This window comes from Trachypithecus francoisi, unplaced genomic scaffold (assembly GCF_009764315.1).
Source record: "Trachypithecus francoisi isolate TF-2019V2 unplaced genomic scaffold, Tfra_2.0 Lachesis_group16, whole genome shotgun sequence".
Classification (NCBI taxonomy): domain Eukaryota; kingdom Metazoa; phylum Chordata; class Mammalia; order Primates; family Cercopithecidae; genus Trachypithecus; species Trachypithecus francoisi.
This window is the reverse complement of record NW_022681461.1, coordinates 76,619,122-76,646,589: the sequence shown is the minus strand read 5'-3', so window position 1 is coordinate 76,646,589 and position 27,468 is coordinate 76,619,122. Positions and strand designations below refer to the sequence as shown.

General features: G+C 45.1%; 1 protein-coding gene across 6 annotated transcripts in view; it reads right to left on the bottom strand.

Moving 5' to 3' along the window:
* Nucleotides 1–27,468, bottom strand: part of PTPN3 (protein tyrosine phosphatase non-receptor type 3) — a 161,181-nt gene that overhangs the window by 61,018 nt on the left and 72,695 nt on the right. For 5 of the 6 annotated variants that reach the window (XM_033237859.1, XM_033237861.1, XM_033237860.1 and 2 more), the window contains exons 2-7: nt 25,373–25,527; nt 19,062–19,169; nt 18,943–18,985; nt 16,274–16,352; nt 10,417–10,461; nt 6,511–6,563 (exon numbers count right to left, since the gene is read on the bottom strand). In XM_033237859.1, coding sequence (XP_033093750.1) covers nt 6,511–6,563; nt 10,417–10,461; nt 16,274–16,352; nt 18,943–18,985; nt 19,062–19,169; nt 25,373–25,527 — 483 coding nt within the window. The remainder of the gene's footprint in view (nt 1–6,510; nt 6,564–10,416; nt 10,462–16,273; nt 16,353–18,942; nt 18,986–19,061; nt 19,170–25,372; nt 25,528–27,468) is intronic. The other variant, XM_033237864.1, reaches the window with a different exon arrangement.

Sequence of the window (27,468 nt, the reverse complement as noted above, 5' to 3'; positions counted from 1 at the left end):
AGGCCCTGTTCTAATCCCATACCTCTTCCATATACTGTGGTTAGCACAGCAGTTTGCACTCACGCCACTGGATAGAGAACACATAAAGAAAATGCCACGATTTATATGCCACGCCCGGTGCAGGCTTTCTCTGCCATACTCCAAGGTTACCATGACACTGGACCAATCTGCTCTAAAAACTGGTTGTAGGCAGAAGGGAGGCCATGCAGACCTGACTACTCTCTGCATCCCGACCCATCACCTGGGATTCAGGGAGATGTGGAAGAAAGGGGACCAGGGTATGCTCAGAGGCCACAGGGACAAGGGGTGGGAGTGACTGGGGACGAATGGTCAGGGCTCAGGCAACAGCAAAGTTCCTAGGGAGAAAGACACATTCTAAGGGGAGTCAGAAGATATGAAGAGAGATTCTGGGGCTATCAGGGGAATCACATTAGGGACCTGCAGGTGCAGAGGGAAAAGGAAGGGTGACTTCGAGACTAGCCCCTTGGCCAAATGGTACTGCTCCCTTGAGACCCCTGACTGTTGTCTGCCAACGTGAAATGAATTGTTGATGCCTATGATGTGATGGGCATTCTTGAGAGTTGTGCAGTGTTCAACCTGTACAAGTGTCCATGGCTACCCCAAGGACTCAAACCATTTGGGTGTCTAGAACATTAAGGAAACTGGAAAAAAGGCTGGCACCAGGTGAACAGCCAAGGACCAGGCTTATGGGACCTGAGGACATCCATTTCCTTTCTCCACAAAGTTTTCCCATTTGTCTAAAAACAGAAGAAGATAATCTCTAGCTCTAATGGGGCAACTGATCTCGTATTCCATTTTCTTGACAAACCAACAAAAAAAAGCTTCTACTTCATCTTAAAAAAAAAAAAAACAAACTAGCCCCGATCTTTCCAAATATTTTAGTGAATTCCTTCCTGCAGCTGGCCGCAATGCCAGAAGGCTCCTGAGGATTCTCAATTCAACACCAAAGATTTCCAAATCAAATAACTCCTCTACCTGCGGTCAGGGGTTTGAGACCAGCCCAGCAAACATGGTGAAACCCCGTCTCTAATATGAATACAAAAATTAGCCAGGCATGGTGGCGCATGCCTGTAATCCCAGCTACTTGGGAGGCTGAGGCATGAGAATTGCTTGAACCCGGAAGGCGGAGGTTGCAGTGAACCGAGACTGCGCCACTGTATTCCAGCCTGGGTGACAGAGCCAGACTCTGTTTCAAAAAAGAAAAAAAAAAACAAAGGGCAGATGCAAAGGTTATGTCTCACTCAGCGTTGCTCACCTAACTGCCCTCATACCACAGGGCTGCTCTTTGAGATTCACACCATAATGAAGGGATCTGTTTCCTTCCTACACTGTGCCTCAAATGCTGGGAGTGGGTCAGACTCACCTTTAGGGCCCAGCACCAGGCATGGCACACAGTAGGTGCTCAGAAATTTGGGTGCTCAGAACTGATCTGTACAGAGGCTGATGTAAAGTTCAATTCTGGAAGGGGAAAAGGGCAGAGAGCCAAGTGACCTACGCATGCAGACTTGGTCAAGGTTAGACCAGAGGCTGTTAAGGTCAGTCAAATGTGGCCAAGTTGTGGAAAGAAACATCACGGCTATGTGGCTGGTAAGTTTGTGCTGGGTTAAGCGTACATAATGTGTTCACATGAAATCATTTAAATGCCGTGACACAGCATGCCCAGTGAGGAAAAGTGCTAGAAAGCATTAGAATCACTTCCTTCAAAGTCCTCATGTTAAGAGTGAAGAAATTGAGGTCTGGAAAGGAAAAGAGACCTTTAGGACAGGGTCAAGATCAGAACCCAGGTGATCTGAACCCCAGTTAGAGATCCTACCACCTCACCAGCCTGCCTGCCAGGCCTGTGAGCCGCTGCTGGTCATTTGATGACAGCAGTCATGTCCCCAAAGGCCAACCAAATGCTGTAAATGACTTTCCTGAGTCTCAAGGTAGAGTCCTATGAACCTTTACTCCGTTGGTTTCATTGGCTGATGGAGATCCTCCTGGATCCCAATAAGGTTATCCATCATACCAGTTAACAGTCCCATCCCTGGTATCATTCTGCAAACATGAACAGCAAGGTTCTCTCTTTAGGCAAGTTGCTGACAAATGTTCTGAACTTCGAACACAACCAATGAGCCTCCCTGTGGGGTGGTTTTCCCTTTAAATCCTAAAAGGCTACTCTGTGCAAAGCTCTATGCTAACCACTAGGGGGAAACAAAGTTAAACAGTGATAAAAAAACATTTGCAAAACACAGGGCGGTTTCACATCGATTTCAATGACATCATCCCACTTGATACTCATGATAACCCTGTCATATAGGCAATGCTTTTTATCCTCACTGAACAGATAAGGAAACAGACCCAAAGGGGCCTGCCACAGTTGCTCAGCTGCTAATTTGGAGGCTAGACTCTGACCACCGTCCCTATTCTTACCTACTTACTATACTATATGCTCCAAACTCCTAAGTAATCCATTTTCCTATCTGTAAGAAAGCAACACATACAAAAGTTAATTATAGCAAACAAAAAAGGAAGTGCTTATGTGGGAAATACCTTGTCTTTTTAAGTTCCATGCTTTCTTCTGGTTGACAGTATTTTATGTTTTGCAGCATAGAGAGGGTATATCCCAGGTTCCAACGTACAGCATTTCAAGCTGCCCGGCTGTTGTACTGGGAAAGTCCTTTACCTGCTATTCATCCAACTCCAACCTGATCTTAGAGATGGTTCTCAGGGGTCATTCCTAGGATGTTCCCCCCCATCCCCAAGCAGGATGAAGTGCATCCCTGGTGGCCATCTCCACCGCTAGTACCATCCACATCTGCCTCCCCACAGGCTGTAGACTCCTTGGGGAGAGCAGTGTGTTTTATCCATCTGTGCACCCGGAGGCTGGTGCAGACCTCTATGTGGCAGAGGTGCAGGGAACATTCTGGAATAAACATATATTTCCAAAAAATATACTTTATTCTTTGAGCCTCATAAAGCCTTGACAGGCCATTAACAATTTTTCACCATTATGTATTTTTGGGTACTTTACCTGCAGATCACTGGTTTTTTTTTTTTTTTTTTTTTTTTAGAGATGGGGTTGCTCTGTTGCTCAGGCTGACGTGCAGTGGCACGATTGTGGCTCACTGCAGCCTCAAATTCCTGGGCTCAAGAAATCCTCCCACCTCAGTATCTTGAGTAGCTGGGATTACAGGTGCAAACCACTGTGCTGGACTTTATATTAGATGCCTCTCTTGGAAGAATTTAGCAGAATATATCATAAAATGTAGGCATACCTTTTGATCCAGTAATTTCATATACAATAATTAATTTTTTTTGAGACAGAGTCTCGCTCTGTTGCCCAGGCTGGAGTGTAGTGGTGCAATTATGGCTCACTGCAGCCTCGACCTCCAGGGCTCAAATAATCCTCTCACCTCTGCCTCCCTAGTAGCTTGAACTACAGGGGTGTACCACCACACCTGGCTAATTTTTGTATATTTTGTAGAGACAGGGTTTCACCATGTTGCCCAAGCTGGTCTCAAATTCCTGGGCTCAAGCAATCCACCTGCCTCAGCCTCCCAAAGTGCTGAGATTACAGGCGTGAACCACCATGCCTGGTGCAAGTATTAATCTTAAAGAAATGTATGCTCTGCTATATATATATATTTATTGAGGGTGGAGGGATAAAAGCTTATACTTAAAACTGCTTGCCTGATAAGTCATGATTCTATTAGCTTGATAGTAATGTTAATATTTCTACTGAAGCCAGTTTGTACCTTTTAGGTGCCCACAACTTTGTTAGCCCCCATTCTATCAGTTCTTTGCAGAAGGGAATCTGACTACTAAAGCCTGGCACAGAATTATTTGGTTCTTAAATTTTACTCTAAATAGAATTTACTGTTTACAATAAGCAATTCCCTGACAGCTTTCTTCTGGGCAGATAATGAAAATACAGTAAGAGCTAACACTTGCCACGTACCATGCACTATTCTAATAGTTTTACATACAGTAACTCATTTCTTCTTCACTACAACCATTGAAGGAGACACTTATTATCCTCATGTGTCAGGTCACGAAACTGAGGTCTGGAGAAGCTCAAAGTCAGGCAGGTACAAGTGGAAAAGGCAAGACCTACGTATATGGCTCCAGTCCAGTTCTCAGTGAATCAGCCAGGGATGGTCCAACAATAAAGAATTTTTAGTTACAGATCACCTTCACATTTCTGCTCAATTTGAACCAAGTAGCCATATTGAGAGCTGTCTTAAACCACTTGTTACCTCAATTTCACAGGTGAGAAAACCAAGATTTGGAGAGGCAATCCCACATAACTGGTTATCAGAGACATCAGAATTTTTTTTTTTTTTGAGACAGGGTCTCACTCTGTCACTAAGGCTGGAGTGCAGTGGCATGATTATGGCTCACTGCAGCCTCAACCTCTGGGGCTCAATAGATACTCCCCCCCTCAGTCTCCCTAGTAGCTGGGACTACAGGCACTGCACCACCACACCCAGCTAATTTTTCTATTTTTTGTAGAGATGGGGTTTCACAGTGTTGCCCATGCTGGTCTCGACATCCTGGGATCAAGTGATCCTCCTGCCTCAGCCTTAGAAAGTATGAGGACTACAAGTGCACGCTACCATGCCCAGCTAATTCTTTAGCTTTCACAGAGACAGGGTCCTACTATAATACCCAGGCTGGTCTCAAACTCCGGGGTTCAAGGGATCCTCCCGTCTCAGCCTCCCAAAGTACTGGGATTACATGCGTGAGCCACGACACCTGGCCAGGGATGCCAGGATTTAAATTGAATGTGCCTATATTCTAGTTAGTACTCCTGCCTCATAAACCTAAAGCTCAGTCTGTGAACACCAAACTCGCTCTGAGATATGGGGAAGCTCAGTCTCCTCAGCTGATTGGCCTGGCAGAGACAGAGTTCACAAGGTCTAGAGATCATAAGAATACAAGCTGACTGGTGACCATGCCACTTCCCATGTGGATGTGACATGGCCGGGCCTGTCCCAGGCATATTGTAGGGAGAAGGGAAGGTTCAAATTCACCCAGGCCCATTCACCTGTCTTGAGTTTCCCACTAGGGGAAGATGAGATGCAGGATCAATGGAGAGACTAACTCTGGGTCTCGTCTTACTCGTGAATAGGATCACAGGTGGTCATCTTTGATGTCCCCTGCCCTCCACTTCCTGGTTCCATGCAGATGGGTGGGTAAGCTGCAGGTCCAGCCAGCTTGCTCTTCACTTCCCTCATTTCTGTTCTTTGCTGGTAGGGAAGTAGGCAGACCTAGGGCCACCTCAGCAGTCCCGGTCAGCCTTCTCTTGCTATTTTGCCTGTTCTGAGACCAGAGCAGAGTGTGTAGTTCAGCCAGTGCCTGCTCTCAGACCTAACCATCTTGCTGCCTTAACTGTCTACCACACAGTAGGTCAACAGGGTAATAGGCCAAAATGATTTGGGCTTATGGGAAGGTACAGATTTCTTAGGTCTTGAGCTGCAAATGGCTCTACCTGAGTACTATGCTGATGAACTGTATTGCTACCACAAAGCTAGCCACTATCAAGTGACATTTTGCTCTCATCTGGCTATCTCATCTGGTTCTTTTCATTATGCCTACCCAGCATCTACCCGCAGGACGTGGAAGGGAATATGCCCTCGATGAAGTTTTGCTGACTGAACGAGTGGATTCCCACTCCAGTTCAAACCAGCCTTGAAGAAAATTCCATTCGGACTTTCTATCCAGTATGGTAGCCACTAGCCACATGCAGTTAGTCCAAATTGAGATGTATTGTCAGTGTAAAATCCAGACTGATTTTCAAAGACTTAGTATAAAAAAAAGAATGTAAAATATCTTGCTAATAACTTTTTACATTAAGGTAAAATGCTAATATTTTGAATATATTGCATTAAATAAAACATAAAAAACCTCCTGTTTCGTTTTACCCTTTTTAATGAGGGTACTAGAAAACTTAAGAGTTACATATATGACTCACATATTTCTATTGAATAGCCCTGGTATACATCAATATACAATCCATTAGCTATATTGAAACTCTAAAAAGAAATTCATAAGATCCCAGCAGTGTTTTAGAGTAGCACCAAACAAGCAGCACGGGTGACTTCTAACAAATTCCTTAACCTAGCTGGGTCTAGGTTTCCATGTGTATAAGAGATGACTGATACAAGTATTTGTCCCACTGGGATTTGTATGAAATGCCTGAGCGAAGGTTCTGGAAAATGTAATGTGCAACAGCTGTCTACTGTCTGATGGGCTCCCTTGGAGAAAACTTCACACCACAGCTCATTCACTCCTTTCCCCTTAAACACCTTCCTTAATCCAACATCCCCATGATACCGGAGAGTGCCAGTCTGGGTAAAAGCAGGACTATCCGGACAGCCAGAGATATGCTGCCCAGCAGGATTCCTGGGGAAGAGGGACTTGGTCAAGCAGGAGGAACCAGTGACTTTTTCCATACACTGATCAGAACAATCTGTCCATCTGTGAAATGCTCCCTTTGTGACTTACATTGTACGGCATAGGACGCTAGAACCACTGCTGAGTTAAGAGGGCAGGTTAACCTGTCAGAAGAAAAACGTATTAGCGAAGTCACAAGAACCAACAACAGCCTGAAACATTCATAGATCATGGGTAGTAAGCAGCATATGTCTTTCTTTGCTTTGATCAACCATTACAGAAGAACATGAATTGTAACAAATGTAACTTTATGAGACAAATCAATCTTGGACAGTAAAGGTAAATGTAACACACTAAAAAATTTTTAAAATAAAACCTTTGCATGTTTAAAATAATAGCCATCGCAAATACCATGAAGCTAAAGGTCTAATGATGGCCAGCGCTTTGGCTGGTCAAGAAGGGTCAGGCTCATATCTCTAAGAGGAAAAAAAAAGTGAAAAAATTATACTCTGAGATCAATGGGCAGCCTTCAAATCTTTCTAGTAAAGACCGGAGACTCATCATAGGGCTCTCTAACTAAATTCCTGAGTTCTAATGACTCTTTGGTTCTTGATTACCCTCTTTCTAAAATAGTAACATCCTCTTAGGAGGGACAAGTAGAAAAGTATTTTGAATTTTAAAACCTGCAATTCCTTAATTAAATTAACTAATTATGATTACTTTGGATTCCTTTACCTATTTACCCTCCTGAAGATCTACAGAGTTCAGTGATCTGGCTCTCTCTCAGTCTTCGTGCCATTCACTAGTAATCATGGACTTGGGCTGGCCTTGTTCTCCTTTCCTCTTAAACTCACTGCTTTTCCAGGTGCCCTGTTTCTGCCATGACTCCACCTCTGTCTTAGGCATATTTTGAATCCTCTGATTGCTCCCTTTTCTTTTCTGCATTCAACTGCAGACTCCACAGCCTGCCCAGGAGCTCACCAGCAGACCTGGAGCAGGGGTCACTGCTGGGCAGAACAGGTTAGGAGAGGGCAGAAAGGAGGGCTTGCAGGGTGGGGAAATCTCCGTTAAACAGAGGAATCTTGGACAGCAACACTGGGAGCCCGCAGGACTTTAAAAACATTCTTCCCAGCAACCCAGTGGGAAGTGGAGAACACAGTTTCTATGGCAGCCCGTGAAGTACCCAAGATGGGAATCACTCCACCTTTCAGATAATGTGGCCCTCCAGGGGTTCCACTTCCTGTCCACTGTGCTGTGTGCTGGTTCTGCAGCTGCATACGAAGACGACTTTCCCTATCTGAGGGGCCCCCATCGTTCCTCAAGTGACGCTGTGTTCCTGCTGGGACTTGCAAATAATCTCCCCAAGGTTACAGATGCGGTCCAGGGATCTCACCATCTGTTTGTTCATCTGGAGATCTAGAGAGCCCGTGGGAAAGACAGGCAGAAACAGGATGAGTATCAGCTCTTTGCTCTCCTAACAAGATGGGGTTCGATTAAATCTAAGCCAGTGTCCTTGCTGGAGAAAGAGCAGGTAAATAGGATTTGGGGAACAACTTAGAAAAGAGGCAGAGGAGGTTCCCTCTAGACGGAAGAAGCAATTCTATGAAGAAGTCAGAAAGAAAAACATTTCCAAAGAATGGTGTTCCAAATTCATACTAGGGAACACCAGAAGCCTCTGTTCTGCTCTCAACTCGGCTGCGTGTTCCTAAACACACCCCTTTCCTTCACTCTGGGCTTCGGGGTCTCCACCTGCTGAGTGAAGGGCTTGGACGAGATCAACCATCTTGGAAAGAAGGAGATGACACCTTGAGTGCCAGCTACCATGGACAGCTCAAACAAGTTGGGACAACTTGACACTTAGGAAAAGTGCTCAGTATGTTCCACTGGGCCTGTCAAAAGACCCACAGTTACAAATAGCCTGATCCACCCGGACAAGCGTTCGGTAGCAGAGACCCTCTCCTCAGAGAGGTGGTGAGGACCTGACAAGGGCCAGAGATCTAAGCCAGGATGTGGGCCTCAAAAGATTTGCCCTGACTCACATGGAGATAACAAGGGGCATTTTGTTTGGAGAAGAAAAACTGAAGACAACCCATTTCCAGTATTTGGAGAGTTAGACTAAAAGCTCCTGAGGAGGGAAAGCCCTGGCCTTATTTGGCCAGCACAGTTCAGTGCCTGTCTCATAAAATGGGACTGCAAACTTTCTGTGGAAAAGACTGTGTGTGCAGAAGAGAAGGATAGAATGGGTTTCCACAGCTGCTAAGGACAGCCTGGACCCAGGAGAGGGGTTGGTAATTTCAACCTTGAGTTACCCTAAAATGTAAAAATGCTGCCTCATGAAAGGGTGAGCTCCCACTCACTGCGGGTGATCAAGCAGAAGGCCGAAGACCTGCAGATTGTGCTGGGGAAGTGAATCATTCCTACCTTGAATGGGAGGATGAGCTAAGTGATGAGAATTCTATAATTCTATGAGTGCTCAACAGTCAACAGGCTCTGGAAATCCTTTCCTCAAGGTGTCTCTTGTTTCTTTTTTTTTTTTTTTTGAGACGGAGTCTCGCTCTGTCACCCAAGCTGGAGTGCACTGGCCAGATCTCAGCTCACTGCAAGCTCTGCCTCCCGGGTTCACGTCATTCTCCTGCCTCAGCCTCCCGAGTAGCTGGGACTACAGGCGCCCGCCACCTCGCCCGGCTAGTTTTTTGTATTTTTTAGTAGAGATGGGGTTTCACTGTGTTAGCCAGGATGGTCTCGATCTCCTGACCTTGTGATCCGCCCACCTCGGCCTCCCAAAGTGCTGGGATTACAGGCTTGAGCCACCGCACCCGGCTCAAGGTGTCTCTTGTTTCTATCTTTCCACTTCCTCTCCCCACAAACTTCACTGCCATGCCCCCAGGTCTCTGGCCTGGATGCTAAAACAGCTTCCTTGAAGGCTGTCCATTCCCTTCCATCCAGACTGAACCACCCCTGGCCTCTTCCAGTCTTCCCTTGTGCACGCTGATACTATCTTTGTGGATATGGCCCCATCCTTCCTGCTTAAAAACCTTCAACAGTTCTCTTCTGCCTGCTAGATGTAAGATGCCCGCCTACATAGGACACGAACAGCCCTTTCTATTCTCCTGTAAGCTCTCAGCATGTGGTTTCCAAGTGGGACTGTCGGGGGTGGGGTGTCTTCTCACTGCCCAGGGAAATCCACCTCCTCACTTCTCTACCCAACCCAATTCTGGCTCATCCCAGCAATCTACAAAGACTTTTCTAGCTCACACCCCAGGGGCTCCTGAAATCTTATGACAACTGTGGTCTCCACTGCCCATATTGGTTCTAATTGTTTCCTAATTGCTTCATGGGATATGGTGTCATTTCCCCAATGAGACTCCAACTCCCTCACAGTACAGCACGCTGGTAGCCTCTGAAGACCCTCCTCCCCAGGGCTAAACTCACAGGGGTTGGGGGCGTGGTAAAGAGATTGGGAATAAGCTGTGCTCTTCCCACCAGTTTACCTGCTGCAGTTTCTTCCCTAAGTCAAGAAAAGGAGGTAGCTCAGGGACCACTGGCTTGGAATTTCCTCTCCCTTCTAGTCACTGAGATGGTCTTGGTAACACAAGAAGCACTGAATGATAGGCAGATGAGCAAAAAGCCTCCCAGAGAGAAAATGAGTCATCCATGGGTACCAAGGGGCTCAGAAGTGGACCTAAATTAGGCCGGATCTGCCTTCCTGAATGAAACCCATTGTACATTCTGGGTCTCCTCCTCCCTTTAAAATTTCTCAGGTCTTTACCAGAAAGATAGCTGCATCCTTTGTAATAAAACCGAAATAACATGAAACAAAGTTATCAATCCTTAGCCTCTCTCAGCCAAGTCTGAGGTATAATAAAAACAGATGTCCAAAGCCTAATGCTGTACAGGATGCTTTCCACATCCACTCTGTTTAGATTTGATATTGTTACCAGAAATAAACACTCATTAGATTAAAACCAGGAATTTTGCTAGCCTAACAGGAAAAGAAAAATGTAAAATTCTCATTACCTTCCTTCACAAATATCCATCTTCAGTTGTAAGAAATACAAGTGCCTATGAAACAATTGTTTTCATTAATTCATACTCAAACTGAAATAAGCAAAAAAAAAAAAAGAAAGTTTGATGAGTCAAAGACAAGAGCTGTACATGTGAAAGATACATAAAAATATGGTTTTGGTCCAAGGTATCAGGTGCTACCTTACTCTCTGTAAAGCTGCCCTGTCATTACTGATGGCCCATGTTGATACCCTACGTCTTGATTGGTGGGGGCAATTTTCTGCCAGCGCAGGCTGTCCTATGAAGAGCTGAGCAGGGATGAATGGGGTGGAAAGAGCCCACCAAAGATGGGCTGGTACTGTGGGTTCCGCTGTCAGTGAGCATCCCTGCCCTCGATGACCAGAAACCACAGGTGCTGTGCACAGGCAGCGCCCACACACCGGCAGGGCCACTGTTCTGAACACCGTGCCAGGATCCATCCACCCAAGCTCCATCTGCATGAAGTTGCTAAAAGGAGGGGAGTCTGGGAAGATACCTCCTTGGCTGGGGTACAGACCCCCAGCTGAGCATTCTCATGTGTCCCAGGAACTGTGGGTGCATCAGCAAAAGCATAAACATCAGTCAACTAGAAGTTTCCAGGACCTCCAAGCTGAATTCTGCACTCATCTCTGGGCAACCAGCAAACGTAACTTCCAAACTCCAGACCTGTTTTGTGCGTAAGTCGTGGCAGGCCCCTTGGCCTGTGACTTTGCTCCTCTGCCTGGGGAGTGGGGAAAGGAGGCCGTCGGCAGCATTGCGCAGGTCAGGAAGCACCCTGGGGAGACTTCTATTTAGGGATGCGGCATACATGTGACACTTGGCCACTAGCTCCCATGCTTTTTTAAACCCCGATTCAAACGGGATAGACATTCCAGTGTCTGGCCAAGATGACAAAAGGGAAATCTCTTGAAATCTAATATAGACAGGGCAGAAGTGCACAGGGGCAGGAGAGAAATAATTTTGATAATTTAAACAAATCAGTTTCATTATTCCTTCAAATTTATAAAGGTCAGGGAACTGGCTTGAGATGGGAATGCTTCAAACAGTATTACAGCCTTCTATGTGCACAGTTCTGGGCTGTGTACATGGTACTACTTTGTAACTTCCCCTCTTATCTCAGCCTCATAACTCTGTAAGGTAGGTACCACTATCTCCATTTTTACAGATGACAAAATCGAAGCTCAGATAGGATATGTGAGGTCAGTGTGTCTTATTTTAACCTGGATGATCATGTTATTTAAAAAACTCACTATGCTACAAATTTCTTACATGTTTAATGGCTAAAAAGCTTAGGATCCATGTCGTAACTCTGATATTATTACTCTGATTATAATTAACTACCCACAATGTATTGACCACCTGGCCTTGAGAGACAGTATAACATACATTTGCTGATTCACACCTATTTGGTATTGGAATCTCCATCTTTTCCACCTAGGAGAACATCATCAGTTCTTTCTAGTTTGTTTCTATGTCTATCCAAGCTGACATTCAACCAGAATTAAGTGTTCTCCTACAATGCTACTGAGAGAAAAAAGAGAGAGTTATAGATAAACTAATGGTGAATCTGGGCTTTCACTGACAAGCTCAGCTAATCAGTATGTCTTCCTAGGGATATAAATGAGAAGATAAACGTGGAGATCACCACTCACCAAATGCTGCCTCGTCATATATGGAACAAAGTTTCTGAGTCAACCCCGTGGCATCATACACAAAGAAACCAGAATAGCGGAACCCGACCCAAGTTTGGGAGACTTCCTAGGAATCTTGAAGGAGCCTCGTTCTGAGATTGCCAGAATATAAAATTTTGCAAAGAATAATCTAAATTTATCAGAAATAGCAGCTGTGGAGGCTCACAATGAAGAAGATATTTATTTAACAATTAGAATACAGGATAGTTCTTTAGAAGAGATGCTTGGAGCTGGGCGACGAGGCGGGCGCCTGTAGTCCCAGCTACTTGGGAAGCGGAGGCAGGAGAATGGCGTGAACCCGGGAGGCGGAGCTTGCAGTGAGCTGAGATCCGGCCACTGCACTCCAGCCTGGGTGGCAGAGCAAGACTCCGTCTCAAAAAAAAAAAAAAAAAAAAAAAAAAAAAAAAAAAAAAAGAAGAGATGCTTGGGATGTCTAACTTCAGAAATGTGATGACTTCTCTTGTGGGTATCCTACCTGTGATCTCAACTTCAGAAAAATGACCTCTCTGCCTAGATCCTTAACAAAGATCCTTAACAACAACAACAAAAAAATGAACAGATACCACCTCTATACACCTTCTTTGACTCTTGAGAGCTAAAATTTCCTTCAGAGGGAATTTTCTTAAACAGGAACTACAAAGCTGGGGTAAGATACTATGTGCCAGGAATATAGGTAAAACCTTTTAAGTTTTTTTTTTTTTAAGCATATGAATTAATGGTAGAAGCCTGGTCAAAGATAAGACAATCTGGCAGCTGGGCGTGGTGGTGTATGCCTATAATCCTAGCTACTCAGGAGGCTGAGGGAGGATCCTTTGAGCCCAGGAGTTTGAGGCCAGTCTGGGCAACATAGTAAGACGCTGTTTCAAAAAATATATATATATATATCTGGCAGTCCTGGTGGCCCACCAGCTCTGTAAGAGTTATGGGGGTGGCTCCCACCATGGCTCCTGTTGCATTAAGAGAAATCTGGTGCCGAAATCCCAGGTCATAGTTACATTCTACTCCACAATGGGATACCACCCTTCTTAAGATGGAAGGTGGGGATGGGGGGTGCCAGTTATGAACCAGTGAATTTTAGAAGAGACACACACACACTGTTTATTCCTCATTCTGCGCTAAAATCTGCCTCCCTGTAGCCTCCACCCACTGGCCACAATTCTATGACCCTGCACATCTAGTTCCCCTTCTCCCATAACTACTCTTTGGAGACCTGAAGGCAGCCTTCATTTGTGCCCAAGGCTTCTCTCCATCATGAATGCCCTACATTTCCACAGATGTCCCTCAAAAGACAGGAAGGCTCAGCAGGAAGATTTTGGCAGCTTCCAGAGAAGTGGGCTTCTGTTCCACAGCGTATGGAAGTGGATGGCCAATGGCCGGGATGGGCCCTGTAGACAAACTCCTGGGCTGCACTGGCCATAGGAATCCTCTCCCTCAAGTTCAGCCACTGGAGGGCTCTCATGTGCCCAGTGGATGCCACAAACCTGGGGTTCTAGTGTTATGAGGAGGCAGGAGACAGGTGGCAATCACTAGTTTAGGCAGTGCCGTCCAGACTTGGGGTTGGAACCTCCCAGTTGGTCGTACAATCAATTTAATGGGTCACAGTTGGCATTTTTTTAAAAAAAGGAAATAAGGCCAGGCACGGTGGCTCACGCTTGTAATCCCAGCACTTTGGGAAGCCGAGGTGGGCAGATCACAAGGTCAAGAGATTGAGACCATCCTGGCCATCACCGTGAAACACCATCTCTACTAAAAATACAAAAAATAGCTGGGCTTGGTGGCGCATGCCTGTAGTCCTAGCTACTGGGGAGGCTGAGGCAGGAGAATCGCTTGAACCTGGGAGGCAGAGGTTACAGTGAGCTGACAGCACGCCACTGCACTCTAGCCTGGTGACAGACAGAGACTCAGTCTCAAAAAAAAAAAAAAAAGGAAATAGAATAGAAAACTTCAGAGTACTTGGTACTTACTATAGTTTTATAAAACGTTTGCTTCAGTAATTTATGTATGTATACTGTATTCTGAAACAAAATATATTTTTACTATGGAGTTGTGATTTTTAAAAAACCCACTGGTTAGAACCCCACACACGTACGCATGTACATATATAATCACATACATTAAATATATATAAAAGATACATATACATGTAAACACACATGTATTATTCATGTTGTTTTTAACACATCCCTTCAATACAGACTTTTTTTTTTTTTTGCAACAGGGTCTCAGTCGATCACTTAGGCTGGAGTACATGGCTCGATCATGGCTCACTGCAGCCTTGAACTTCTGGGCTCAAGCGATCCTCCTAGTTAGCCTCCTGAGACACTGAGACATGCACCACCACACCTGACTACTTTTTCAAATTTTATTTTTTGTAGAGGCAGGGTCTTGCTATGTGGCCCAGGCTGGTTTCAAACTCCTGGCCTCAAGTGATCCTCCCGCCTTGGGTTCCTGAAGTGCTGGGAAGCTCACAGGTGTGAGCCACCATGCCTGACCCAGAGCGTGTTATTTAGCACTGGCCTGAGGAAACCTTGGTAGGGTCATTTCAAACACATTCTTATAGATTCCATCACCAGCTCTGTGTCCGTCAGCTTATGAAGTAACCTGCTGGGCTGAGTGTTTCTATCTCATCCCCAGTTTATCAGCATAAAGAGCTGGTATGGGGAAAACTTAGAGGACAGGACATGCTTCTGTGTGGTCACCTGATGTGTCATACCAGACACCTTGGACACTGGCTTAAAATGTAACATAATAAAAATACAGTCAAATCCCCAATGTCTGCTATAGTAGAGGGAGGAGGTGCACAAAGAGGGCAAAATACAGTAACAGATTAATATTTGGCCTTTCAACGTATTATAAGTTAAAATGTGATGTAATTACTACTAAACAAAATAAAGAAGACAGCACTCTGTGCCTGAGTTAATGCTGCCTCCTTGATTATGTCTTTTGGCCACGATGAATGTAGAACAGGATTCAATAAAGCATCTATTGCTTTTTTCTGGTGAAATAGCTTTCCTCCCTAAGAAAAATAAATGGATCAATAATAAAAGGGCTTAACATTGCCACAGGGGAGGGAAAGTTTGTTTGTGCAGTCTGTGTTAAAACAGCAACAATTTTCTTGTGCGACACTCTCCTCCTCCATTCCAAATACTCTGTCCCCCACACCCAGAAAAACTCACGTACCAGCCCAGGGTCGGGAGAGACTCCAAGCCCTGAGGGGTAAACAACTCCTATCACAGCCCTCTTTCCCTTATCTGGTTCACATATTTCCTGCACTTGCTGATTCACTGAGAAGACAAGCTGAATCCAGCCTGCTCTCCTTTCTACCTCTTGCAAACTGGGGATCTGATAGAAAATTCTGGTAACAAAGCTGGCCTGGTGGCTCATGCCTATAATCCAAGCACTTTGGGAGGCTGAGGCAGGCAGATCACTTGAGGTCAGGAGTTTGAGACCAGCCTGGCCAACATGGTGAAACTCCATCTCCACTAAAAATTAAAAAAAAAAAAAAATTAGCCAGGCATGGTAGTACCTGCCTATAATCTTGGCTTCTTGGGAGGCTGAGGTGGAAGGATCGCTTGAACCTGGGAGGCAGAGGTTGCAGTGAGCCAAGATCGCACCACTGCACTCCAGCCAGGGCAACAGAGAGACAGACTTCATCTCAAAACAAAAAAAAAGAAAGAAAATTCTTGTAACAAGAGATGTCTTATTATCTTCAAGAGCCTCGATTTTAGCTCTTCAGAGACATCACGCTGTTTGACCTGTGGATGACTATTTTACAAATTTGTCTTCTACATCCTGCCTACATTGGTAGAAAATGACTTTTCGTCCTTTGAGCACAGCGTGTTCAGCAGGCAGGAGAGGCCAGGGAGGTGGAAGGAGGTGAGAAAGGTAGGAGGTGGCAGATGGGAGTATGCTGGGAATGGCACCAAATCAGGAGATAAGAGAAGCAGGCCCAAGACTGAAAACTCATTAGCTGATTAAAATGTCAGTATGTGCACCCCAGATTTTTACTTGGATCATCATTGTTGGTGCAGTTACACCCAAATGAAGTTATTTGGCCATAGTAATAAAATGAAGAGTACATTTTTAGTGGTTACTCATTTTTATACACTAAATAGAAAGCTTTAAAAAAATGTTGTTACCTGGTTTGTTCTTGCTGCAGTGTGTTGGGATCAGGTATAAAAAATCTTACTCGAAAATGCAGGGTACAGGGGAAACCTCCTACAACATTTTTCAAAAACAAATTAAATTTTCCCTTTGACAAAGTCAATGTATGTAAGTTGCTTCTCTTCCATAAGTGACGCATTTTTTCACTCAACCATAGCTTTTTCCGTTATAAAAGGGCTAATTTCAAATATGGAGTACATAAGTTAGTTGATTGTTTCAGAAATCTCCACATCTTCAAAAAGCAAAATATTTATGCAACATCAGCACAGACTGAGTTATCATCTACTTCCTATCACACGTTTATCTTAGGGCTGTGTTTAAACACTGCACTCCGTTATCTGTATTTGGAATTTTAAAAATCCTTACATCAGTATTATTATGCAAAATTTACAAAGAAGTAATAGCCTGCACTTGTGTAGCCATTTATACGTTTCAAGCATTTTCATGTACATTTCCTGCATTTTGACACCACCATGACTATGAGTGGGCTAGGCTGCTACTGGTAGCCCCATTTTACAGATAAGCCAAAGACTTAAGAGAGGTGACTTGCCTTAGGTCACACAGCTGGTGACAAAACCAGAATTAGAGTACTGATATCTTTGATTCTGCTATACCACATTTCAAACTTATTTTTAAACTACAAAATATCTCATGCTTTTAATGCAAAGTATATTAAGTTAGTATACTAGTAAATCAGACAATGAACATATTCAAATACAGCTTTATACATCAACATCCAGATTCAATTCGCTTGTGTGGATAAAATTAGCCCATTTCTTCTCATAGATACAGCAACAGGAGATCAGATTGTGCTGCTAAGATCCCAAGATCTTCTTCATGTCAATTTCACCATCATCGCTCAGTAAATATCCGCCAGCCCTATCTAGGCACTGAGCACTTTCTTGTTCTCTGCAACTCAAGTCCTTCTCACTAACCTGCTAGATCTCCTCCTCTACCTTAGTTCATCCTGAACTCTACCCTCCCTGATCTTTAGTGCTTTCTTTCTGCATCTGTAGCATGTGTTCAAAGAATCCCTCATGGGGGTGTGCCCAAGTACACCTGTCCACATGTCTAAGTACCAGTGGATGGCGCTATAACAATATGCACATCAGGGGAGAACAATGTCCTCCTGCTGCCTTGGGATGCTTGTTCACCTCCCTTTCCCCTCTTCTAAAACTTGTCATCTCTGCGCTGCAGGCCTAGTCTCTTTGTCTTTCTGGCTGTCCTCTATCGTGTGCTTACTACTATCATAGAATGTCAAACCCTCTGGGCTGTCTGCACACTTGGCTGTGGACCTTGAGGGGAGAGTCCATATTTGATCTGGACTGGATTCCCAGGGCTTAGCCCCACACCTTGCCACAGTCTGAGCTCAGGATATGTTCACTGAAAGCATGAATGAGAGAATGAATGACAGCACCTATTCATGCCTTGTGTGGACTCATTCCTGGGGACTTGAATGGGGCAGGTATTTGTCTGTAAGTTGCCCTGAGGCTCCCACGGGTACTTCTGAATGAGGAGGACGCAGTTCATGGGAGGGAAGAACTTTGAGAATCTGGCTCCCTGTGGGGGCAGCAGTGACACGGGAGTGAAGGCCACTGTGTCTACTCCTTACTCCCTGGGTGCTGAAGCAGGTGTGTGTGTGTGTTGGGGGGCATCCTGTGATGCATATCTGCGTGCACAAATCCACCTGCCCTTCTCCACTCCGCCATGCACTGGCCACTTTTTTTGAGTTGGGCACCTTGGGGATGCAGAGAGAAATACAACAAGGGTCCTAACCTCAAGGAACTTGCCAGTTCTGAGACAGAAGTAAAGGCAATTAACAGAGATGAGGACAAGAGCGTTCAGAGCCCCAACATGGGAGATGGTAAATCTAATAGAATGTCGAGGGAGCCACCCACAGTTTCTAGGAGAGGAAATGAGATCTGAGCAGCCTTGAAGAAAGGCAGGATTTCGCGAGGGAAGTGGGAGGGAAAAGCATTCCCAGCAGATGGAACAGACTGAGGGGAGGCACTGGGAGGCCCTGCAGATCAGCCAGGTTTGTCGGGGGCATGAATGGCATAAAGAGGAACAATGCTGGCAATGCTGGAACATCAGGCTCAGAGCAGATTAGGGCAGAGAGTGGGCTATGGTGTGGCCTGACTGGTCACCCAACTAGGAGTGAACTGCAGCATTGGGATCCACTCCTAAGAGATAAGTGGTAGTTTGGAAGACTTTTATATTGGTGACATTACCTACCTATGGCTCGGTTTTCCATGAATGCAACTATGCTGTTGGAAAGTATGAGGTGTTTGTGTTTGTCTACCTCTCTGTCTCTCTCTTCCACCCTGACTCTCACAGCGGACTAAGAAAGGTCATCCTCCTTCCTTCTCCTTCCTTGTATACAGAAATGTGGGTTCCCTTGCTCTGAGCTGCCTACTCTCACCTTTCCCCTTTTTTCCCATAGCTGGGGCAGATCCTAGAAGGCTGATCTGGAAGCATCTCTGCTGACTCACAAGTCAGACAGGGAGAAGTCAGCTCACTCATGACTCCTGGACGCCCAGAACTCCACGTACCAGATGTCACAGGAACTAATGATTGGAGGGGAGAAACAGACTGTGATACACTAACACCTAATGTTCAACTGAAATGAAAAGATCACACCAACCTTTTAACTGCTTCCTGATGGGTTTGCTTGCTTCCAGCCATCTCTGTTGGACAAGAAAACATAAAATATAAAAGCAAACCGTGCAGGAGTTCAGCACATTTTTTTAAAATGGCACTTACAGGAGAGTCCACGGAGTCGTCATCATGCTGTAAACCAAAATATTCCTTTTCAGTCACACCCAGGTGGTTGTACGCCATATCCAGAAGAACCTGGCCAGTGTCTTGTTTCTAGAACAGAAGAAATTATCAAGTGGGAAAAGTCTTAAATTAATTGGTGGTAAAAACATCTTTACTGTAGGCAAAAAAGAGTTAAAATATTCAGAAATGCTATGCACACACACTTTCCACCACAAGAAAAGCTTTAATAAATTTTAAGAAGCCACACAGCACATATGGGAAGTAGGGCTAAGAAAAACGACATCAACACAATTTAAGACAATACGAGTTTAATTGAATTGTCTAAGATTTCTTCCTTCCCCCTTAGCTGCAATTCCCAAGTGATAATGTCTAAATCGGAAAACTCAGCTCTCATAATCACAGTTAACTCCCTGTGGCCTCCCATGGATTATCCACAATGAAATGCTAACCCCAGGGCAGTTTCTCTTGGCTCCTCAGGACACACCTGTGGCTCCTACTCCTGGAGAAGCCACTGAAGTATATGTCCAGGAAAGGAAAGCTCTCACCTAACAGCCTAAAGGAAGACAGCTAAAAATACTCAAATGCCATTCAAAATGCCCTCAGAGTGATTTGGCCTGTGCCACCCTGTGGGTGGGATTATCTGCCTCTCTGCTTCCCCTTCCCGTCATCTGAAGTGAGAAGCCACACGTCTCCCCAGAGCAGGACTCCACTGCCTTCCCTGCTCCATGTTTACGGGGCAGGCATGATGTGGGAATGGGTACAGGGCTATAAGAAGCTCCCTTTTCCTGCCCCAGCCGTGGAGACAGTGGCTGTAACAGAGTGTCAAAGGCCATCGAGGACTGTGAAACAGTCGAGGCACGGTGGACACCCAAGGGGACCACACGAATGGTCATCTCGATCGGGGTCCTAGAGGAAGCAACTGCCAATCTGGGTTCGGGAGGAGGACAGGGTCAAGCACCACCCCTGCCCTCCAGCTGCACGAGCTAAAAACAGGCCTTTGGATCAGATAGCCTGGCACAAAGGCCCAGGAATGGCAAACAGCATGGAGTGCTTGGAAAATGGCAAATTCTACTTTAACAGGCAGACTTTGCAGGAATCCTTTGAACCAAACCATTTAACTAAAGGACAATATGAGTCAGAAATAGACCATGTATAGAACAGGCAAAGGTAGCTCCTTTTTTTGAGTGCCTGAGAGCAAATAATGTACTTGAAAATAGGTCACAGTGACCAGCACTGGGAGAATTAGGTAACTATCAAGCCCCTCCTGCCGAGACTTCTTTGGAGCAGGTTCAGATTATTTGGTCTGAAATGTGGGAACATGAGACACGCCCATTTCCTGGACATGCCCCCTTTCCTGCCCAAGAGCGCTTATACCTCCTGCTCCTTCTGTCCAGGGCACCATCCATCACAAGAGAATCACAACAGGTGGGGAAAGAAGGACCCAGTCCACACATTGCACATTACCAGATACTCCTTCCACATGTCAAAGAGCTAGCTGCTCCCCTTGTTGGAATTATTTATATATGATTTTATATTACATTTAATATATATTATTAACTACAATTTACTGAACATATACAAGGAGCCAGACATTATGCCAATGGGCTTTTTATATATGGTCTCTAATCTTTGCAGCAACTTTGCAAAGTGTACTAGTCAGTACCATCTCCCTTGCCAACGAGCAGAGGCACTGAGAGGCTCCATGCCTTGCCCCATCAGCTGAGGGACAGTCTGACTGCCTGACTCAGGTCTGTTTGTTCCCACTACACCTCCTCCTCTGGAGTGCATAATTCACATATACAGGTATCTATTCTGCATAATTCACCTGGTTCTCAAGATAAATTGAAATATAATAAAAAACACATTTACAATAAGAAAAGGCCTCCTGGCCTGGCCCCCGCCCGCAAGAGGTCATCTTTGCTGCACTAGGTCACCACCAGGGCTCGCACCCTGGACTGAGATAAGAACGACTAATATTCTAGTCAGCTTCCCTGACACCTGCTCCTGGTCACAAGGTGGGCTAGGCTAAAGAGTCTGAATGAGACTGTGCAAGCAATTCCTACACACAGAAAGGTACAAAGTGAGGGATATTCCAAGTTGCAACCAGGGCCTCCAACTTCTCAAATTCCATGGGATTCAGCTTTGAACCAGGCTGCTGGAAGCTTGGGGTGGCAGCCACGTGATAAGAACAATGCTGTTCATAACTAAGAACTTTTGGGTGCTCATTGTTTGCCAGGCTCTAAGACTTTTATTTTTATTTTTTTAGAGACAGGGTCTCGCTCCATTGCCCAGGCTGGAGTGCCGTGGTACAATCATAGCTCACTGTAACCTCAAACTCCTGGACTCAAGGGATCCTCCTGCTTTGGCCTCCCAAAGTGCTGAGATTACAGGCATTAATCACTGCACCCAGCCTGTTCTAAAGCTTGTTATGATGCTCACTCAGGGTAGGTGCTTGCCTTCTCCCCTTTTCACAGAGCTGATCACTCCTCCTTCTGCTGGGATTCTCAGACATTCGCTCTTGGCCTCCTCCCACCTCCCTCGCTGGTCCTTCTCAGTCTCCTTTAGTGCCTGCTCCTCACCTCTCCTAAGCTTAAGCACCATTTGCAGCTTCCATCGACTAGCTTCTCAGGGGATCTCCTCCAGTTTCACGCTTGAAATCCCATCTCTATCCTGGTGACATCCACATCTGTATCCCCAGCCAGGATCCTTCCCCTAACCTCCTGACTCTTCTATCCTGTACCATTCCTACACTGCTACATAGATGAATAACAGGCCTCTCCACTGCAACATGCCCACAGGAGAACTGATTACTTCTACCCTCAGACCTGCTCTTCCCACAGTCTTCCCCATCTCAATAAACTGCAACTCTTATTTTGCTGCATTGCTTAGGCCAAAAACCTGGGAGTCACCTTGAGGCCTCCTGTTCTTTTGCATTTCAAATCCCATCTATCAGCAAACCCTATTGGCTCCACCTTCAAAGTACTTCTGGGCTCGGTTTCCTCTTAGCCAGCTCCACACAGCCACTATGTCCAATGGTCATCATCTCTGCCCTGGACTGCCACACCAGTCTTTCAGCCCCTTCCCTCCTATCATCAACTGTGGACAGAGCCCCAGTGCTGTCCACCTCATGCAGGAAAAAAAGCCAGTGCCCTCAGAATGATCTACAAGGCTACATGCGATCCCCCATCCTTTACCCCTGCTATCTCTCTGCCCTTATCTTCTGCTATCCCCCCGTCTTGCTCATTCCACTCCAGACTCTACTGTGTTCTGCAACCAAAGGAAGTGGGCTGCAGCCTCAGGGCCTTTGTACCACTGTTCCTTCTCCCTGGGATGTGCTCCCTCCAGATGACCACATGGTTCTTTCATCTCAACAGTGGGGACTTCCCTGGTTATGTCTATACAACGGTAACCTCACCCTGCCCTGGCACTCTCTCCCTCTTGTTCTACTTTACTTTTCTGCAAAGCACTTAATACAGCCTGACTCCGCGCACATTTTTTTATGGCCCATCTCCCCCACTGGGATGTTGGCTTCAAAAAGGCAGGGATTTTGCTCTGTTTTGTGCACTGTTGCCATTTTTTGCACCAGAACAAAGCTTGGCCTATAGTAAGTGTTCAATAAACATGTGCTGAATGAATACACGAGTTACATACTAACAAACACTCATATTCTTGTCAGGAATAGGATATATGGTTAAAGAACAGCTCCAAGACAGACAAACACACATTTTAACAAAGAACCCAGACACATACTAAACTATTAGTGTACAGCATCTGGAAGAGACATGTGTGACCTTCATGAATTTGTGTAATCACAAAATTCTACGAAAGATTATGTTAAAAGGAAATCAGATATAAGACAAGGTTCTACAGAACCAAAGTAGTTGCTTTTTAAGGGAAATATTTACAACCTTGCCAACAGACTCCTCAGTCAGTGGTTCTCCAACTGCATGGCACATCGAGACAACTCGGGGAGAAATTACAATGCAGATTCTCAGGCCCCACCCCACAGAGAGCAAGTTTCAAAATACCCAGGCAGGACAAGGGATTGACATCTTTAACACACATCATAGGAGTTTCTGACACACTTTAAGAAATGTTCACCAAAGCTGAGCAATCCAAAGTGGGGACTATGAACTACTAAAGACTGCTTCCATTTTAATTAAGATAAAATAAAAAATTGAAGCCAGGCCCGCTAGCTCATGCTTTACAATCCCAGCACTTCAGGAGGCTGAAGTGCGGGGGTCGCCTGAGCTCAGGAACTGGAGACCAGTCTGGACAAATTAGTGAGACCTACAAAAAACTAAAAAATTAGATGGGTATAGTGGCGTGTGCGTGTAGTCCCAGCTGCTTCGGAGGCTGAAGTGGGAGGATCGCTTGAGCCCAGGAGGTTGACACTGCAGTGAGCCAGGATCACACCACTGCTCTCCAGCCTGGGTGACAGAGAAAGACCTTGTTTCAGGAAAAAAAAAAAAAATTAGTTCTTCAGGTATATTTCAAATGTTCAATTGCCACATGTGGCTGGGGGGCTTCCCTGTGGGTTAGTGCAGGCACAGAATATTTCCAGAATCGCAGAATATTCTTTTGAACAGTCCTCCTGAGAGGATGTTTTCCTCCAAACTGGCTTCTGAAGAAACAGGTCACAGGTATATGTTGTAGCCCCCATAATTAGACTTTGGAGACGCCTAACTAGACAACTCCTTGCTGGAGTCTTCACTTGTTACAACAACATTTCCCACCTACAAAAAAAAATGATGCCCTGACACTGGGGAATAGCTGGAGGCCTGGGTGTTTGCGGAAGTGGGTGGAAGAGTAGGGCAGAAGGCTGGGAAACATCCATCTCTACTGCCCATTTCCACTCTCTGCCAGGCGAAGGGTCCAAACTTCCATGACCTTGGTCATCCACCTGAGTCTTCCACACTGACAGGGAGACGTCTGCAGCCAAGGCACTGGGCCACCGCCCCATCCCTGCTGAAAAGGAGATACAGCACCCACTAAACTCCACACAAACTGCCTTCTCCTCCTGCTTACATCAAGGTCCATGATCACCTGGGATTGGCTGTGGGCAAACTTGTATGGGGTGTGCAGAAGACCCAGGGATCTGTTTTTGTTACCCTTTGCATTCTTGTGGCCTTTTATTGTTCCCTCAATTGTTCTCTCATCCTGTCTTCTCTTCTGATGCCTCTCCTTGCACACTGAACTTTACAGGTGGGGGCAGATCCTCGCAGCCAGTTCAGGGTTGGGACTAACTCCTTTAGGACTGGCCAGAGGATGGAAGAGATGGACAAAGGTCACGGGCTGGGTGGTGACTGGAGTGGGAGGGCACCATAGGCAGCCACAGTCCCAGGATCTTCCTGCGGCTGGCCTGGGAGACTGGAGACCTCGTTTCTAGTGCTGGCTCTGCCACAGGCTTTAAGTGGGATGAGCCAGGACCTCCCCAAGCCCTGCCATCTGTGAGGCTGATTGTTTCACAGCCCACTCACTCACACATTTAACGAGCACCCGCTGTGTGCCCAGCCTTGTGCCAGGCACAGGGGAAACAACACCCTTTCTATTCTTTCCTGTTTTCAAGGAGCTCAGTTTCATGGGCAACATAAACCCTAATCACTATCTGAAAAAACGCAACCTGACATGGGCTCTAATGAAGCATATATAGGGCGCCATGATGCTTCCAGATGTTGGTGCTTCCGTGGAGTCCTCATCCACTTCCCAAACCAGTCTCCTTCAGAAAGTGGATGAGGACTTCCCAGAAGCACCAACGTACGAGCATCAAACAGTTCACATCACACAGAAGCGAGGGGAAGACCCTCGGGGCAGAGGTGAAATGGGGGCAACATTTTTTTTTCTGAGACGGAGTCTTACTCTGTTGCCCAGGCTGGAGTGCAGTGGTGTGATCTCGGCTCACTGCAAGCTCCGCCTCGGGGGTTCACGCCATTCTCCTGCCTCAGCCTCCCGAGTAGCTGGGACTACAGGCATCCGCCACCACGCCCGGCTAATTTTTTAATATTTTTAGTAGAGACAGGGTTTTACCATGTTAGCCAGGATGGTATCAATTTCCTGACCTCGTGATCCGCCTGCCTCGGCCTCCCAAAATGCTGGGATTACAGGTGTGAGCCACCGCGCCTGGCTGGGGGGCAACATTTTTAAGTATTTCCAGTGCAATCTCAACATACAAGATCTGAGATCTCAAGCTTTCATTTTAAAATATTTTTTTCTTCATTTTGTAAGCCAAGAGATGAAAACTATTTGTTAGGAGCATTAATTCAGGAAAAGTAAAAAAAAAGTAGAGAACTTACAGTAACTTTAAAGGTCTGTACCACGCCATCTAAAAAGTAGATGCTGCAGATGACTTCTGATCGAGTTTTCTCTTTGGGTAATTCTGAGGTGCGTATATTATTAATTCTTCCACCCAACGCACGTAATCGGGAGGTCATAACTATCGCTGAATAATCTGTAACATAAGATACACCTGTTAGTGCTTTGATATGTGAATCGCCAGTTACTTGTGAGTGCAGATACCTGTCAGATCCCATCCTATCAATACCGTCTGAGGGACTCACAGATAATGAGAACTACATAGCAGATCATGTTTCCAATTGAGTTTTGACTTCTAAGGTGCTCTAAGCAAAATGTATTGCTAAATTATATGTTCATAGAATTATGTGGCTTATTTGCATGTCTTATTACCTCCCTGGTCTGAGTCTTCTAATTTATATTTCCCAGGCTTTTAAGTTTTTATTTATGTTTCACAATTTTATATATTTGTGTTCTACCTCTAAGGTTTTACAGAACTAAACATGGTATAAATATGATTTCAAACATGAAAAGACTTATTGATAAACTGATATTAAAACTAAGGATCTCTATTCATTGAAAAACACCATTTAGGGGCAGCAAAAAGGCAACCGATAGAGTGGGAGGAGATACTCGCAATATATACGTCTGCAAAGAATACATGACGTGCTCCCGCTGACCTAGTCAGAAGAAGTAACAGAAAACCCTGTAGAAAACAGGAAGAAAACAAAAACAGGTACTCAACCACATAGCTGTCAAAGAAATGCAAATTAAACCCACAAAGCAATAGTACCACACACCCACCGGAGAACCCCTACAATTCAAGACTGGCAAAACCACAGAGGGTGTGCGGCAACCAGAACTCTCATATGCTGCTGGTGAAAGCATAACTCAGTGCAACCACTGTATGATGGAAAACTGCTGAATAGTATCTACTACAGCTTAACATACGCATTTGTTGTGATAGAACAATTTCAGTCATGGGCACGTTCCCAGCAGAAAAATGTATATTCACTCACTAAAAGACATGAAAGCATCTTGTGGGAGCTAAACTTTGAGAACATATGGACACAAAGAAGGGAGCAATAGCTACCAGGGCCTACGTGAGGGTGAAATGTGGGAGGAGGGTGAGGATTGCAAAACTACCTATTGGGGACTATGCTTATCATGCAGTTGACAAAATAATCTGTACACCAAATCCCCAAGACACTCAATTTACCTATATAACAAACCTGCACATGTACTCAGAACCTATAAGTTAAAAAAAATTCTTTTGTAAGTCATGACAATTCAAAGATTTGGACCAAAATATGTATCTAATAAAATAATAATTTATAACAACAACAAAAAAGAATCTTCATAATAGTCCTAAGCTGGAAAAGACCCCATCTATCAAATGTAGAATGGATAAACTGTGGTACAGTCATACCATATACTACCATAAAGCAAAATAAATAAACGAACTACCATTACATGCAAAATGTGAATCAATTGCTTTAACGTTGAGCAAAAGACATGAGACAACAACAGATTATCTGCTGCATGATTCCATTATATAAAGTTTACAACCAGGCAAAACTAATCAATGCTGATAGAAGAAAGGATAACGGTTACCTTTGTGTGTAGTGAGGGGAAGGCAGAGATGGGTTTTCTGGGATGCTTTTAATATTCTATTTTGTGATGTGGATGCTAATGACACTGCTATACTCACTTTGTGAAAATTTACCAAGCTCTACATTTATGATTTGTGTACTTTTCCATACGTATGTTTTAATAACAAGTTTACATTTTTGAAAAAGAGAGTATAATATTTATGAAGAGGGAATTAGAGGGCATTCAAAATCTGACCATGGTATTAGGGAACAGTAAGGAAACTCGTTTAACTGGTGATTTCAATGGTGGAGAGGTAGGCGAAAAGACCGGAAAGGTGTGCAACTGAGGACGTGACTATATCACAGAGATCACGTAGGTGGGAGGATCTAGGGCTCTACAAAGAATACATGAAGAAGCTGAGCACAGTGGCTCATGCCTATAATCCCAGCACTTTGGGAGGCCGGAGAGGGTGGATCACCTGAGGTCAGGAGTTCGAGATCAGCCT